Source organism: Trichoderma camerunense, assembly GCF_050948025.1.
Source record: "Trichoderma camerunense strain CBS 138272 chromosome Unknown V8C40scaffold_3, whole genome shotgun sequence".
Taxonomy (NCBI): Eukaryota; Fungi; Ascomycota; class Sordariomycetes; order Hypocreales; family Hypocreaceae; genus Trichoderma; species Trichoderma camerunense.
This window is the reverse complement of record NW_028145367.1, coordinates 628,123-644,425: the sequence shown is the minus strand read 5'-3', so window position 1 is coordinate 644,425 and position 16,303 is coordinate 628,123. Positions and strand designations below refer to the sequence as shown.

The following is a 16,303-nucleotide window of genomic DNA, read 5'->3' as shown; positions in this document are numbered from 1 at the left end:
GCCGCATACCTCAACCAACGCATACCTCACCCTCACATTGCCCATCCTCACCATGGCATCACCGTCTCACGAGCTGGAACACCTGCTCCCGAGAAGAATGAGAAATGCTCTGCGCCAATTCCAAACGTCGCTGCCAAGGGCGTCCCATTCTTTACACCTGAGCAAGATCCGGTAGCTGGCAGTGCGACCGCTGTCCAAGCATCCGGCAATCCTGTCCCCAAACTTTTCACGCCGATCAAAATCCGTGGCATTGAAATGCCAAACCGTATCTGGGTCAGTCCCATGTGTCAGTATAGTGCACACGAGGGTTTCCACACACCTTGGCATATCACCCACTATGGTGGTATGGCCCAGCGAGGGGTAAGTTATGCCTTTCATCTAGGGTGTTTCTTTCTTTCATCTACAGTGAATTAATACAAGTGACTTAGCCTGGCCTCATCATGCTTGAGGCAACTGCCGTTCAAGCTAACGGCCGCATCACTCCGGAAGATTCAGGCATCTGGCTTGATGCGCATGTCGATACTTTGAAAAAACATGTCGACTTTGCCCATAGTCAGAATGCCAAGATCGGGATCCAACTTGCCCATGCTGGCCGCAAGGCTTCAACAGTTGCACCCTGGCTTAGCTCCGGAGCTACAGCTACCGAAGCGGTTGGTGGCTGGCCAACGGATGTGGTTTCATCAGGTGATGAAGCCTTCAACGAGCATTACCCCAAGCCCCGAGCCATAAGCCTAGCCGAGATTGCACAGCTGAAGAGGGATTACCTTTCTGGCGTGCGTCGAGCTCTCCTGGCCGGGTTTGATGTAATCGACTTGCACTTTGCCCATGGTTACTTAGTCTCCAGCTTTCTCTCGCCTGCAGTAAACCACCGTACAGACCAGTACGGAGGAAGTTTTGAAAACCGTACCCGCCTCGCTCTCGAGATAGTTGACGCAGTAAGGGAGGTTATGCCTAAGGAGATGCCCTTGTTTGTACGCATCAGCGCCACTGACTGGCTGGACACAAATTCGGAATGGACCGGTCCAAGCTGGACTGTCGAGGATAGCATCGAGTTTGCCAAGCTCCTGGCACAGCGCGGAGTTGATGTGCTGGATGTCTCGAGCGGCGGTAACCATTCACACCAGAAGGTCGTCGGCGGACCTGGGTATCAAGCACCGTTTGCAAAGGCAATTAAGGCTGCAGTCGGAGACTCCATGCTGGTGAGCTCTGTGGGAAGCATCAAAACGGGACAGGTAGCACAGGAGATTATTGAGGGCAAAGACACCAACGACACACCGCTGGATTTGATTGCTGCTGGTCGAATGTTTCTGAAGAACCCGGGTTTAGTGTGGCAGTGGGCGGATGAATTGGGTGTCACTATCAACATTGCCCACCAGATCGGGTGGGGTTTCGGCGGGAGAGCAAAGAAGACGACAAAGCTCACAATTCCTTGAATGCATGTAGCGTCATAGTTATACATAGTTCCTCTCTATCTTGGTGCAAGACTGAAGAAAACTCTGGAGCAGATATTCATTAAAGGATAGGGAACCACGAATAGCAATAATGAAATACGATCTTGACAGCGATTTTCTTGCACTTATCAAATACAATTTTACCGATATTTTCTCTTATTATAGAATAAAATTCATTTCCTAAGTACATAATTGAATATTGATACAGAGCATTCACAGTTGACGCACCTAGAGGCTAAGTTATGCTTACTTCCATTACTATAATCTATGAAAGATAAGCTACATGAGTAATCGGGATGATCTGATGATTGAATTTCCATTCTTAAACATGTGGGAAAATCCGGGAACGAAATAACTCAACTTCTCCGTCCATCTCCAGCTAAGGTAGGATTCGCTTTGTGGCGCCATATTGGCGTTGCCACCCGAGTCTTCGGCAACTTCGGCTCCGCCTCCGAGCCGCAAAATCTATGACCAGGTGGTTGTCGGAGTTGTCGGTCTCGACTCCGTAACCGAAGAGAGCTTCCTCTTGTCCTTTTGTTTCTCACCTTGCATAATGCCACGTCATTCCAAACGAGATTCAACCCCCGGAATGGACCGACGGCGCAGTAATACGAGCTGGTCCTCTCCGCGGGGAGATGCCGCCAGCCCATCCATCCAAGCGAGTACAGACGCTGGTAGAGGCGATAATATCGGACCAGCCCGTCGCCCGCGTGCCCCAACAGCTTGTTTGGTGTGCCGTGCTCGCAAGGTCAGATGTTCTAATGGCAGACCGTCTTGTGCTGGGTGCGCCCGGCTTGGCTGTGAATGCGTGTATCCCGAGCCGCCAAAATACGCGCTCCAATCGTATGTATCATCCATTATTGTTGGGTTATGAAGCCAACGGCCACTTACATGCATTAGCACTCCATCTAGTTCCAGCCAGAGCAACTCCGAAGTTCTAGATACTCTGAATGAAATCTTGAGGAGGCTACCGCCAGCCACAGAATCAAGGCCCGAGGTACAGGTTGCTGGCTCTACTTCTACCAGTTCACATGCATTTACAGCCATGGGCCATGTTTTTGAGTGGCCAATATTCGCTATGAAAAAATCATCCCGTGGTGTAGCCTTCGGCGTGTTAGGAACCAGTCAAATGCAAGAATTAAGTTGCGGAGCGAGTCCAGCTTTTGGAATGCCGCGGCTGGATGGTGAAGCAATCTCTGCATTGTTGACAAGGTTCTTGAGAATGGTCCACATAATGAATCCAATCTTGGATTGCACTACTCTGATGAACTATGGGAGGACCATTACTGAACTTGGTCCACAGTGGGACTCTCAGACTTGTCTTGTGGTAAGCTAACATAACCCCTTTTCTGATTAGGCAGCACATTGATACTATACATCTCCGTCTTATTGGTGGATGAGAAGAATAACCTTGGATAGCTTGTTGCTGCGGCGTTGGGCGCAATTGCCGACTCATTCAGTTCCTTTGCGGACACAGTAGAGACTCTTTCAAGCTCTTCTTCACGGCAAGACGGAGCCCAATCCCGTCAAAGAGCAGAGTCGTACTATCAATCCGCCAGAAGGCGATTTGGCCTGCTTGGCATAAGCCTTACGGCATGCCACTGTCATTTATTATCCGGCATATATCTTCTGTATACCTTACGTCCGATAGAAGCTTGGAATGCATTCTTTCAGGCTTCATCTCTATATACCGTCTATCTCAAAAGTCAAGCTGCGGTGCGTATTACAAATGATCCAGACAGCGTTGATATGGACACGCTGCCCGACGAGCACGACTGCCATGATGAGCTGAGGGAGTGCCTTGAGCAACGACTGTATTGGAGTTGCATCAAGTCCGAAAGGTTAGCCCCTATGCAAGATATTGCACGTAAAAGCGATGCTGATAATGATATCAAGTGAGGTTTGCGCCGAGATCGAATTACCGAAATCTGCTCTACATACCATGGACTACCCCTACCAATTCCCTTCGCCTCCGACACCAAAGAGCGTGGACGGCTTAGACGACAGCCAATACCATGGTACATCAGCATCCTCCGCCGCCTCTATCTTATCATCTTGCCCTCCCCCAACTGAGATTCAAGACTTTAAAGAGCTTCATGAGAGCTCATGGTTTAATTATCTCTCGGAGATTTCGCTTTCCCGACTCTCGAATAGCGTCGACCAGGCGTTTTATATGACATCTCCCGCTGCCTGGGCGAGCATGAATTTACTCGATATGATAACCATGGCATGTAGCTTTGAGGAGCAGATAGAGCGATGGCAAGACACCCTTCCTCAGCCCATTGCTACCTGTTTTGACAAGTCATTGGATTTGTCGACAGTCAGTGAGCTTCAGCTAGCCCCCTGGCTACGCTCAGCCAACATAAAACTGCGCATCTACCGCCCATTCCTATATTGTCTTGCACACAAGAGAGACAAGTGCTGGCCAGTTGATGATGCTGTACGACAACTGGCCCAAAAGGCGGTACTATTATGCCTCGACCCTTTGTTTAACTTTGGATTGAGGCATAGAGGCGCTGGCATGTGGTTCAGGTGTCGCGAGACAGCTTGTCGTGCACTGATACTCATCTGTGCAGGCAAAGTTGGGCTTTTACAGAAGATGGATCTTGAGCGACACGCGCAGGAAACGTTGAAGGTGTGTCTTGCGCATTTGCGGTATTGGGAGACAGAGGCAGACGATGTTAGATTGGCCCGTCAGGCTCTTGAGAAGGTCATTTCATGATGAGATGCCACGCAAGATTCGAGTGGTATAATCGTCATGTATTGCGGACTTAGTGTTTCAGTATGCGAATATTCGAGAAGAATGCGTTGCTCTCCCATGCACTTTCAAGTAAAACTAGACAAACATGAACTTCTCAACAAGGTTTTTATGCTCTTTCAGGTAATATCACAATTACATACCCAGGGAAACAAACGACGAGGACGAGTATTCAAACTGCTATTGTATTTATGTCTTGTCTATATGCATTCAATTATATCAACATCTCATTCATGTCAAGGCAATTAAAACCTGCACATTCCTCCACGGACATTATCAATCTTTGCCAAATCATCCTTAATCGACCCCAACTTCCCGATATCGTCCTCCTTCATCCCTCTCCTCTCATTGGCAGCTTTTGACCACGCCGAACGGCTCATGCCCGCACCCGCCAGTGTGCTAAACACAGCCATAAAGGCATTACTCGGATCCTGCACAATGCTGTAAGCCAGCAGTCCAGCCTCTCCCGCAGCTTCAGCCATCTCCAAGGCAGAGCGGATAGCAACCATACTGCTATCCACCGCTTCTCCTACAAAGGGGATGAAGAAGAGAACGGCGCCGACAAAGTTGGCAATCATCTCCTCTCGCTCTTGTTTCTTGATATCATTAGCCTCCTTGACAACCTTTTCCATGCTCGCCACGGCGAGCGCCATCGTCAAGGCCGGCAGAGAAGCCGCATCGGCCACATCCGCCATGTCGAGTTGAGAGTCCAGGGAGCCAATGGCTCGTAGTATCCTGAGGTTGGCGAGCAAATCTTGAGATTTGTCAAACGATTGGCCAATCACGTCCTTGGGGTTGAAGACTTTGATGTCGCTGGCAGCTCGAGGATAGTTCCAGAACCAATCATCGTTTTCTCGCTGACATTGCCTGATATCCTCTTTGGACTGACAGCCCTCTGTGAGTTTTATATCAACATCACCAAACTCAATCCAATCTTTCTCAATTCCGTAATCATCATTGATGGCCTTGTAAAAGCCATCCGAGTTATTCAGAGTGTACGTCGTGTTGGGCACCTGTGTGTGGAGCCAGTCGACATTATCCGGTCCATCCTTGTAGACTGTGGGACAGGTGATCGCATGGTTGCTAAGAAGACCATCCTTGCAGTCTGGTGAGTGGTCGCAGACTGAACTGCAAGCTACTACCTCGCAACTGGAACAGCATATGCTATGGCTCGTCTGTTCACACTTGAAGAAATCATCGGCATGGCCGTTACCCATGAAGGCGTTGATCTGTGTGGGGACCAGCTCGGTAGTGTACTCCTCGTAGATTTTGAATTTATCGTCATAGCCGCTGCTGACAAGATCCTTGTACTTGGCTAACGCGTCGGTCAAGATTTGGATTTCCACATCGACGATATACTGATCCATGCAGTAGTAGGGAATACTGCCCTTGTTATCTGTAAGCTGGTCCAGGCTGGTATAATTAGCGTCGCATTTTGCATAATAATTGTCATTAATGACGGGGACAAAGTTGTCATCAGGGCCCTCGTCCTCTTCAGAGCCACTAGATAAGAGATACATGTAAGCTTGCTGACGTTGATGCCATCATTGTGGTAAAGGGCAAATACTTACTCCACATACTCTTGCAAGTCGACTGCCCAATCACTTGTTCCTGCAAAGTTGTACGAAGCATACAGAGTAGCCCGAGCTGCCTTGGTAGTGTCATTCATGTACGCAACCCACTCGGTGTCGTTATAAACGAGAATGTCCGACCCAGCATCGGTCCACTGCTTGTTCACCTTGCCAAACAAGAGAATATCCCCGATTTCTGCGTTAGAGATGTAGCCATTGGTGTCTGTACAGCGGCCCTTGGCCGCGTTTGATACTCTTGGGGTGCCAGTAAATTGGCACATGGGTCCTGTGCATCCGGCCTTAGCCATCTTGAACGATCGTCCGTAGCTACTGACTCCTACCACGACCTTGTTGGACGGTACCCCCGCCTTTGTGATCATAGATAAGGCATCTTTGGTCTCAGTGATGTTGACATGAGAGCGGAGGCAGTTGCCAGTAGGGCAACCAGGGGAAGTCCACTTGTTGTTATAATCCCACTGGCCGTGTAGATCATAGGTCATGTAGATGATGTAGTCAATCTTGGCTCCTACCTCCTTGATGGGGAAAGCCTTAAGATACCAATAGGACGCTGGGGCCGCGAGTGACACAGACTTGCTGCTGCCGAGGGCTGCCTTGAGAGCACTCAAAGTATCATAGTAGTCCTTTCCAGCATTGGCATCTCCGGCAGGGATATCCGGAATGTCTGGGGCCTTTGTAAAAGAATTAGCACTATTCTGGTCTTAACGTCGGAATTGAGAGTGTGACTTACGCCAGGATATTCCCAGTCAATATCAACACCATCTAGGTTATGCTGTTTGAGAAAGGCAACAATGTTTTTCTGGAAAGTAGCTCTGTTTGCAGCTTTAGTGGCCTCGCGTAGAATGTTGTAAGTGCCCGGCTTAGTGCTAAAGTCCCACCCACCAAAGGAGATGATCTTCTTGACGGTGTTAGGCATGGCCTTGAAGCGATTGAATTGGTCCTTAGCACCGCTAATATCAATGCCAAAGGTTGAAGTGACATTGGCAAAGGCAAAATGTATATGCGTGTATTGTGTTATATCAATCTCATCCACATCCATGTGTAGGCACTTGCGGTTCGAGTTCCAGGACTCATAGTAGGCAACTCGCATTGTCTTGGCCGGGGCCGAGCCCTTGATGACGTCTCTACCGCAGCTGGAAATACCTATGCTTGTTAGGAAAAGGCGCCGTATGCATGAATTTGAGTGTACTGATCACAACTTACATCCATTTTTGATAGCACTTGTGCCTGGTGCACCAGTCGTCGATTTAGAGGCGACACAGAAGTCATCCGTAGTGCCGCACTGCCCCCAAATGTTGCAGCAAACATTCAAAGGGCAGGGATTTAGTTTGACCCAGTCGTCACTGGTTCCAGAGGTGGGTTTCTTAGTCCCAGGGACCTGCGGTCCACAGACAGCGTTGGAGACAGATACGGGGAAAGGAGGCGTTCCTGTGCTGAGGCATATCTGCGCATCTTTGATAAGCACCTTACCACATCCATTCCAGCCCCATGTCTTCTTATTAAGATCTTCAATCTTGGCCTTAGTAAGTCCATGAGACGCAGCAATAAAATCACAGCCATCCTCTGCTTTGATGGTATATACAAAGCAAGACCCATCTTTGTTGGGCTTGGGGGTAATATCGGGCAACTTTCCATGGGTACAGCAAACTGGCTGGCCAGCTTTCATGGTCGAACAAAAGGTCTTGTCACCACTGTGTAGGGTGGTAAAGTCTGCGGCCTTGAGCCCGCACTTTGTCGCCATGGATGTGCAGGTATCCCCAGCGACAACAGACTTGGTCTTACAAGTGCCGTCAGAGTTGGCGGGAGGAATAGGGTCTGGCAGCGTGCCAGAAGAGCAGCAGACTACTTGATCAACGACAAGCGTCTTGCAGAAGTTCTTGGCAGGATTGAATTTCTGTAAATCTGCCTGGCTGATTTTGCATCGCGTGGCAACAGCAGCACAACCATCGTTAGGCTTGACCGTAGTGGTTTTACAAGTAGCTCTCGCGGCCAGTCTACGCTTTGTCCAGACGTGGGCCGCTTCTGACAGTGCTGATGAGGGAGATGAAGAAGAGATTGTGCTGTTGGAGCCTTGGACTTGACCAGGAACTCGCAGAGAGACTGTCATATAGTTCTCAAAGTTCCCGGCCACGCATCTCCCATCTGACCAGGTCCGTACAGTCTCTTGGACTAGATCCAAATCATTGGCGGGAGCTACAATGATTCCGACTGCGTAGTCAGCTCCACGACCATTGCTAGGGCAGAGTTGGACAATCTGGACTTCAGATGAGGTCTTTTTGTCTTCCACATCTTGCAAAAAGCGGCTCAAGATGTCGGCATGGATCCCATGCTGGTATACTTCAGCGCCGGCGAAGAGACCAACAACAGCAGATTGAGAGTAACCAAATGTCAAAACATTCTCCGTGCAAGATGGCGCCTTTGTGCTCAGATAGTTTTGGACTTGGTGTCCCGCAGAGAGAATGTCGTCCAGAGAAGCACTGCTGCCGCTGCCGGTGGCGTCAGCAGGCTCGCCAATAGTGACAGAAGTCTGGACTATATCATGATTGGGCGTAGAGCAGACTGCGGCAACATCGTCTTTTGACATTGCCGAATTCTCCAGTTCGGAGCTGAAGCTATAGTCTGCTTTACACCCTCTGATGGCAGTAACCGGTATCTGTTCCCCGTTGATGACAGTCTTCTGAATGTTGAAACTCAACAGCATAGTGTCATTGCAAGCCCCTAGACTGGCTGCATCAGGAAACAGGAACCATGAAGAGTCGCCAGAGTCAGAGTCAATATCTTGGCATGACTCGGGGCATGGTTGGGGAGACGCTGTGCGATCATTTGCTGCATGCCACGCGTCTAAGCCTGGGTCTGAACGAGACTCATGCTGATAGGCAGCAGTTGGTGCTATCGTTCCTGCTACCAGAAGGAGTGAGGTGAGGCAAGATGATAGAGAAACCACCATGATTGATAGGGAAGGGAGGTCTAACGGGCCTCAGCCGGTGATGAAGGAAGGTGAATCGTACAGAATGAGAGTGCTCAGAAATAGCTGTGAAAACGACTGGAAGCAGACTGACTGAAAAGAAAAGAAAAGAGTGTGTTGATGAAAGAACGAGAGAAAACTGACAGTGACAGATGAGAGTGGCCATGAAGAGAGAGAAGGAAGTCGATTTATTCAACGCAGCTTGGTATCTGAAAGACCACCGATAGACTCCGTCTGCCGGCAAAGGCAAAAGTCTCTGCCATTCCGTATCAGCCGATTCATGATGCTCGGTATGTTTGCAAGTACCATCTGGACATGAAGTTACATGAAGATACATTTGGCCCCTGTAAGAGCCCTTCGGACCGGCCACCGGCTCGGCGTTGTTGGTTGCGCACAGTCACAAGCAAAAGGTCTTGTCCCTGGAAATTGCAATTCATGACTCAATCCATGGCGAGATCCACGATGAGATCCACGATGAGATTCATAAGCCCGATATAAAGATAAAATACTACGAGACGAGGCCGTCAGGGTTACATCGAAGCTTCAATTTAAACATGAGTTGTTGGTTGTGCGAACATGTCCCCACTGGCGGACCCCTGTATCAAGACCCTTGTCTCCGTGACTCCAGTCCGAAGAGGCTATGTAACTGCTATTACAAACAGGTCCATCGTGAAAAGTCCCATGTGAACCGGTGATAGCCTTTTGGCCTGGACTGTTTTGCTATGAAAAAAAGGAATGTATTAATAGTGTCATATTGAGTGTCCGCTCGTAGATGCTCTGTCTGCTTCTCCTCCATCCGTTTCTCCCGACTTGGGTATCCTCTCTTTATTCATTTCCAACATTTTCATGTTGGAGAGCCGTCATTCTTTCACGAAAAGCCGTCCATCATGCAAGTCAAAATCTTGGCAGGCTTCTTTCTGCTCATCACCAGCGTCTTGGCCGGTGGTTACGGCGGTGCACTAGAACGTGTGTGGCTATTTTACGCCTATCAAATCGACGGGCTGAACGATAAAAGCATCCAAACTCTTGGGTATTATTGCGTGAAATACGACCGCGCTCAGCAGAAATGCCTTAAGCAAGGCAAACATGATCTATGGAAGGCGTGCAAAGGCCGAATTGGGCCAGGCAAACGATGCAACATGAATGCACTCCTCAACCAGCTTGGCCGCGTAGGTTCCAATGACCAGCTTGTTGCAGACAGCGCGGGCAAGCCGTTGCCCCAAGACACGACAGATCCTGACCCCCAGAAGACTGCGGAGAACTTTTATAAACATCAAGAGAATCCAGCTGTTTTTAAATCCCCTGGGGTCAAGAATTGGGCGCCATATCAGATACTGAAAGATGGTACTGCGGACTACATGAGTGCCATCGACAAGATTTCAGATGTTGTGGCCAAAACATCAGTAGAGGTTAGGCTCAAAGCCGCTTTAGCTGGTAAACCCCTGGACGACGCAACCGAGAAGCTGTTTTCACGTTTTGAAGAAACCAGCCGCCTGATCAAGACTGCCAGAATAGGCGACCATGGCCGCTACCTCATCGCTGCAGCGGAAAATTATTTGAAACCGCACGGCATCGATGTGAAAATAGAGGTTCTCGATCCACCGGTCAACCCCGTTGACAGTACAAGGAAGTGGGAGACTGTCGATTGGGAAAAGACCATAGCCGCGGCCGTGGAAGCTGGGAAGGGTACCAGAGAACAGATGGAGAAATTGATGGACGATGTGAAGAAGGATTTCTATGATGCTCCAGTTGATGGTCGTACGGAAACTGAACTCGAAAAAGAAGCTCGTGAAAAGGCCCTAGAGCACAGAGCGGCCATAACGGCTTTTACGAATGCACACAACAAAGCCGCAGGATGTATATAATGGGGATGAGAAAGAAGGCGAGAGAGATATTCGGGATGTAGACAGTTGGGAATTCTCAGATTATTGCTGTTCAGTCGTGTCAGATGTAAACTTATCGTGTACAAATATCTACAAAGAACATTAAGCTACTAATAAAACTCCCGCCATTACATGTATTCAATTAGGTGCTATGGCATGTCTTAGTCTATCTCTGCGCAATCTTGAATAAAAGTAATGGCATTATCAACCACCCACTCCAACTCCTCATCAAAGTTATCCATATCCTCTACTAGCCCCCCCTTCCGCCACTGCCACTCATCCATCATCTCCACCTGGGCCTCAGTCAACATCCATCCCCCATGTATATTAACATATCTAACATTGTCCGGGGGACACGTTCCATAGTTCGCATATCCCATCATCGCATAGCCTTTTGATAGAGCAAAGTGTAGCTCCCGCAGGGCCGTAAACATCTTGAAATGAGTATCTGGAAACCTGTGAAATAGGTCCTCCCAGTATTGACGATCATTCCCCGTTGGCACCATAAATCGCAGCCGCTGAATATCGGCCGCATGCGGGAAAAGCCGTCCCATCTTCTCGTCTTGGATGCTGATCATGTCCTCGTCAAAGTTGACCCAGATGTACCGAGCCTCGCAGTCACCAGGCAAGGTGGTGAAGAAGGCTTTCCGGTAGGGGGAGAGTTGACGGGACTCTCGGCAGACATGCATGAGTTCCGCCTGTGGAATCATGGAGGCATAGTCGAAGTACCTAGGTGTGTCTGGCTTGGGAGTTATGCGGATATGGAGGAGGCGTGGGTACACTGCTAAGGCCCAAATTTGGCTGCGAATCTCGAATGGGAGGCGCGGGAAGGGATGAAAGGTAGTGGCCATTGTGAGTGATTCTGTTGACTCAATGTGTTGTTTCGTATGTGTGGTCCCGCAAGTGAGCTGACTATCAGATTCTCAATGTCACAGCCAACAGCTGAGGGTGGGTAATAGTAAGAATTGCCGCGGACTTTGGTTCGGTCAAAGGAAGCAGTCGGTCCGGCGAAGCTGGCTGTGCTCTGCTCGATAGAAATTATATTCAGAAGAGAGTTGAGTCACATCATTGATCCATGGATCCATGGATGCTTTATCCGTAGATGTACGGAGCACGGCAGAGGCGCAAGGGTCCGAGCCTAGACTAGACGAGCCGAGCCCGCTTCGTTAACTGCATCCCTTAGGGACCTGGACCCTGAAGATGCACTAAAGCACATGCTCTGGGCGGAAAGCGGCAGATCGTCTAGGGGACGCTTAGCGCACGTCCCACTAAAAGCATTCAGCTGCCATTGCTAGCCGAATCTGGCTGCTCGTTCCGCGAATCCAGATCTTCGCAAATTGCCCGAGGCGCAGGCCAAGAAATTTCAAGATGCTCGACCAACAGCAGTAACTCAAGCTTCCAAAAAAAAAAAGTACCTAATAGATACCTAATATGAGCGTTGAACTTGACTCCATTAGGTACCTAGCAGGTAGCGCCCGTAAACGTTTTGGTTAATGCCAGTGGAGCCTCACCGACGGCAAGAAATTTGGGTACATGTACATGTAGACAAGGTACAGGTATATGGCGGGCCTCGACATGTGAAGCTGTCAAACAGGCCTCAAAGCCAGGGTTGTAAGATGAGAAATAGAGTTGATGAAAAGTTTTTTATTTAGCTTATCCCTCAAAAATGCAACTGTGTGTTGGGTTGTAAACCTCGGTCATCTTGTCGCGTGACCATCCTAATTCTTCCTTGTTAGCCAAGGAGAGCACATCCTCAATGTTCGTAGAGTCACCATCAGCCCAGCTTGGTTGTCCTCACCTTTGCCCCCTTCACCTTTTTTTTCTTCAACTGCCTCTTCTTCAACGTTCCTTGTTTGCATTCCCAATTCACTCATTTCTTACAACTGTTAATGCCTACCTGGAAAGCGACACTTGCGTAGAAAAACTACCTAGACTCATACACTCTCTCACAATGAAGTTCACAAGCACCCTCCTGCTCAGTTCCACATCGCCCTCGCCACAGCAAACACCTCCTCCAGCTTCCAATGGCAAGCACTAACCGACGAGCCCCAATTCAAATATGATCCAAACACAATCTCCCCCTGCGTCCTGTGGTACAATAACATCGGCATAGAGTCCTGCGAATACACCCGCTCCGGGTTCGGCATTTCTCCCGAGGACTTTCACAAGTGGAATCCTTCTGTCGGCTCAGACTGCAAGCCGTGGAACGTCGGGTCCTACTGCATCGTCAGCGAGGGGAAACTGGCTAGTTTTAAGGCTACCGCCTCTAAAGCAGCATCTACCAGCTCCAAGTCTGCTGCAGAGACTGCTAACTCCAAGACTGGTCCCATCACCACCAGCTCTAAAACTCCTGCTGTTACGACAACCACTGCTACTGCCATTACCACTTCTAAGCAATCTTCGGGGGTAGTAAGAAACCGCGGCATACTCATTTAAAATTGGAATAAATGAGAGGGCAATTTTGCGTTGGCTCAGGTGCACATAACCACATCACCTACCTCTGGTGTTAATTTAAATGAATGCTATATTTAAGCTTAAATCTCATATTGATTATGTACTAAATTACCAACATCTCGTTCAGCCTCCAATACAAACTCATATCAAAAGTCACGTCAGCTATGTGTTCATATTCGTCAACCTCTAATTAAATCTGCATTTTCCAGAATTTCACTGACCTTGATCACACTTTCACCCCATATATGACGACGTGACATCCGTATGTAGTTACGACAACGATCGTGCATACGCAGCTCTCCGTCTTGGCAACGTGCAATCGCGCATCCTTGGCTCGTCCGTCAAGATCTGTGCCAAGGCGCTCCTTTTCCTTGGCGAGTGCTTTGGCCATGAAGAGAATCAAGAAGCTGTTCATTAATGCATGACTTGTATGACTTGCCACCATTTGCAAATAATTTTACATATGCATAGGCAGTAGATAGCAAATCCCCTGATTAGAACTCCCGCAGCTTTCCACTTTGGCGGGCTGAGGTTATCATATCCACCACAATATATGTCAACTTTCTTTTTGATGATATATTTACGATAATATGATGCTTTGTAATAATGGTGGTACATGCTACATGGGATTTGGAACTATTGGATTTCTGCATCTTTCGGCTAAATGGGAATAATAGGCATTAATGTCTACCTACCTCGTCTTAGATACAGGGCTACAGAAAACGACATGTACTCCCTACATGCCACATACATATACGCGTATGCGGGATACTACAAGGACTGCCTTGGGATAATGGCGAATCTGCCTTGCTATCATCGGATGAGTTCAGCCGCACGAGGGTCTTGAGTCCAAGGGTTAGCGCTCTCGGCAGTAAATATCGCAATTGAGACCTCTTATGCTCTTCCAAACCATCATCAAATACTAAAACTTACTGTATCGTGCTCGTAATATTGATGAGCGACAAAATAAGGATACTATGGCGGAGGCATCAGCTTCGTCCAATCCCTTTGACGATCTCACTGCAGAGTTGAGCGATCTAAACCTTCACCCACCAGAGCAAGACGCAACCCCGCATATATCAAATAATCGTGAAGACGATGGCCTGCGACCGGCCGATATAGTTCGAGAAACTGGAGATACGCTAGAAATTCTCCCGAGATGTCCTGGGGGCGCCACAGTCAACTACGCCCTGGACTGGTATTACCTCCCAGACGTGTTCGATGACACCGCAGACTATTTGATATGCACCAGATGCCATGCCGACCACATCGAAGGAACTGTCCTTGAATCTCAGTTCAAAATGATACGGTGGCCGGATGGCGAAGTTGCCGTCTGCGGGTTTCGGTTTCCTCGCATCAAAAATGTTCTCTGGCCCGAGGCTGTTCGGACAAACAGCGTAAAAGCTCTACGTGAATACATGACTAGGCGCCTGCAGTTCAAGAAATGCCCTGGTCAGACTATGACTGAGGATACTGAGGGCAGACTCGTCTATGGCATGATGGGCAATGAAATTGAAGGATTTGCCGCGTGTGAAGCCTGCATTAATGATTATGTTGCTGGGACTAGCTTTCAGTCCAAGTTCGGCAGTTATCCTGAAGGAGTCTCGAAATTCAGTTGCGATTTGAGCGTCCCCTACGTTGCGGGTGCTATCGCTCCCATGTCCAAGCACAATAATTGGAACGGCTTTATAAATACCGCGCGCCGACGTTTTCAACTTCCAGCTTGCAAAGGGGAGCAGATACGAACTGATGCTGCCGAATGGTATCTATCGAAGAACCACATCATTGGGAACTTTCAGGTCTGCGAGACGTGCTACTGGGACAAGTTGGCACTAACTCCTTTCAAACGAGAGTTCGAACGCCTTGATCACGACTTTGAACCGGAGCTGTGGACCTGTGGACTGGCAGATAGGAATCTGTCAACACATATAGCATTAGGGGAAGCCGAAGAAAGGCACGACTTCCAAGTGTTTGTAAAAGCGGCGCGGGTCATCAACCGCCTCCCTCCTTGCACAGAAGACGGCATCCTCTACGGAAACTGGTGGACTCTAAAGGGTGGATGCGAAAAGTTCAACATATGCGAGGCATGCTATGCAGGGTTTATACAGACGAGGGACCTGGACCGTTTCTTCCAGCCGTCGGATCGAGACACTTACAGTGCCTACGTGTGTGACTTTTGCCCTTGGACTCCGCGCTTCTCCCAATACATGGTCAAGTTTGCGGAGATGCTCGACCGAGGAGTCTTTTCTTACTTTTCAGACTTCGTCACGACTTTTGCGGGAGTGCCTCTTTGTCCCAAGATCAAGGAGTGTAGCAAAGCGAAGTGGTGGGGATACCCAGAGGCTCAATTTTGTCAGGAGTGTTATCTCGATTTCGTAGCCTACACGCCGTTGGCGGATTCGCTACCCCTGAACGGAGAGTATATCGAGGGCACAACGCTCTGCCAGATATGGTCGCCGCGTTTGCGGGAAATGTGGCTAGAAGTGTGTAAGTCCGGCGAGCCAGGGTCCAAAGAGTCAGACGCCGCTCTTGAGCAGTTCAAATCGTTTTGTCTAAAGAGGGTTCAGATATACCTGAAGACGATTTCGCAGATTGACTTGATTCGCACTACGCAAAATATCAAGCAGCAAACCGCATTCAGCAACGCGATACTCAGCATTCGGTACCAGGGCATGGATGCGATGTCGAGCATTTTCGGCACAGGAGATGGGCGTAAATACGGGAACAGCAGCCTCGGATGGTTCGACACGAGTTATGGGGCTCAGTCGAAGCAATACTGGAACGATTTCACGACTGGGCTCTCGGATTCAAATCGAACCGAGGACTGGGTGCGTATGGCACAGCTAGAGTCTATTTGGAAGCAGGTGGAATAGTCTATTGCCAACTCCATATGATCTAATATTGTTAATTCTTGTAGAATTGAGAGTTTAAGGCTGTCTAAAGATGGAACTGCGCTGCGTGATGATTAGAGGTGATACTAGCTCTCGGTGTGAGTCACATATAGTGATTTTTTGTACGTCTAAAGACAACAGGAATAATTGAGAACTTGCTATAGGAGCAAGCGGAGGTCAGAAAAAGCGAGACCGCAAAGCAAATAAGTACATACATTCAGTAATATAGGCACATCATCAACTCATTAAGTGAAACTTTTATATAGCAGAAGAACGCCCACTAGTATTCAGCCAGCATATATATGCATTTTT

The 16,303-nt window shown here is 48.8% G+C and overlaps 7 protein-coding genes across 7 annotated transcripts; 5 read left to right on the top strand and 2 right to left on the bottom strand.

Annotated features, from left to right (window-relative positions):
• Positions 1-244: 244 nt before the first annotated feature.
• Positions 245-1,565, top strand: V8C40DRAFT_235145 (NADH:flavin oxidoreductase/NADH oxidase). The gene is made up of 2 exons (XM_083213791.1): positions 245-360; positions 429-1,565. Exons 1-2 carry the CDS (start codon positions 256-258, stop codon positions 1,431-1,433), a joined length of 1,110 nt encoding a protein of 369 aa, XP_083076867.1. The 5' UTR covers positions 245-255; the 3' UTR covers positions 1,434-1,565.
• Positions 1,566-1,852: 287 nt separating this feature from the next.
• On the top strand, positions 1,853-4,293 carry V8C40DRAFT_235144 (uncharacterized protein). The gene is made up of 4 exons (XM_083213790.1): positions 1,853-2,294; positions 2,352-2,778; positions 2,871-3,292; positions 3,348-4,293. The coding sequence occupies exons 1-4, from the start codon at positions 2,005-2,007 to the stop codon at positions 4,171-4,173; spliced, it is 1,965 nt and encodes a 654-aa protein (XP_083076866.1). The 5' UTR covers positions 1,853-2,004; the 3' UTR covers positions 4,174-4,293.
• Positions 4,294-4,380: 87 nt separating this feature from the next.
• Positions 4,381-9,215, bottom strand: V8C40DRAFT_235142 (glycoside hydrolase family 18 protein). Its single transcript, XM_083213789.1, has 5 exons — positions 9,070-9,215; positions 7,002-9,019; positions 6,529-6,941; positions 5,781-6,469; positions 4,381-5,712 (listed from the first exon to the last, which is right to left on the bottom strand). The coding sequence occupies exons 2-5, from the start codon at positions 8,743-8,745 to the stop codon at positions 4,455-4,457; spliced, it is 4,104 nt and encodes a 1,367-aa protein (XP_083076865.1). The 5' UTR covers positions 8,746-9,019; positions 9,070-9,215; the 3' UTR covers positions 4,381-4,454.
• A 247-nt stretch (positions 9,216-9,462) lies between these two features.
• On the top strand, positions 9,463-10,783 carry V8C40DRAFT_235141 (uncharacterized protein). Its single transcript, XM_083213788.1, has one exon. It carries the CDS (start codon positions 9,651-9,653, stop codon positions 10,626-10,628), a length of 978 nt encoding a protein of 325 aa, XP_083076864.1. The 5' UTR covers positions 9,463-9,650; the 3' UTR covers positions 10,629-10,783.
• On the bottom strand, positions 10,647-11,743 carry V8C40DRAFT_235140 (2EXR domain-containing protein). The gene has a single exon (XM_083213787.1). It carries the CDS (start codon positions 11,495-11,497, stop codon positions 10,808-10,810), a length of 690 nt encoding a protein of 229 aa, XP_083076863.1. The 5' UTR covers positions 11,498-11,743; the 3' UTR covers positions 10,647-10,807.
• On the top strand, positions 11,573-13,240 carry V8C40DRAFT_284322 (uncharacterized protein; the record flags this gene model as incomplete). The annotated part of the gene is made up of 2 exons (XM_083222135.1): positions 11,573-11,594; positions 12,604-13,240. 2 exons carry the CDS (start codon positions 11,573-11,575, stop codon positions 13,080-13,082), a joined length of 501 nt encoding a protein of 166 aa, XP_083076862.1. The 3' UTR covers positions 13,083-13,240.
• Positions 13,241-14,484: 1,244 nt separating this feature from the next.
• On the top strand, positions 14,485-15,990 carry V8C40DRAFT_235138 (uncharacterized protein). Its single transcript, XM_083213786.1, has one exon. The coding sequence runs from the start codon at positions 14,519-14,521 to the stop codon at positions 15,971-15,973; it is 1,455 nt and encodes a 484-aa protein (XP_083076861.1). The 5' UTR covers positions 14,485-14,518; the 3' UTR covers positions 15,974-15,990.
• Positions 15,991-16,303: the final 313 nt, after the last annotated feature.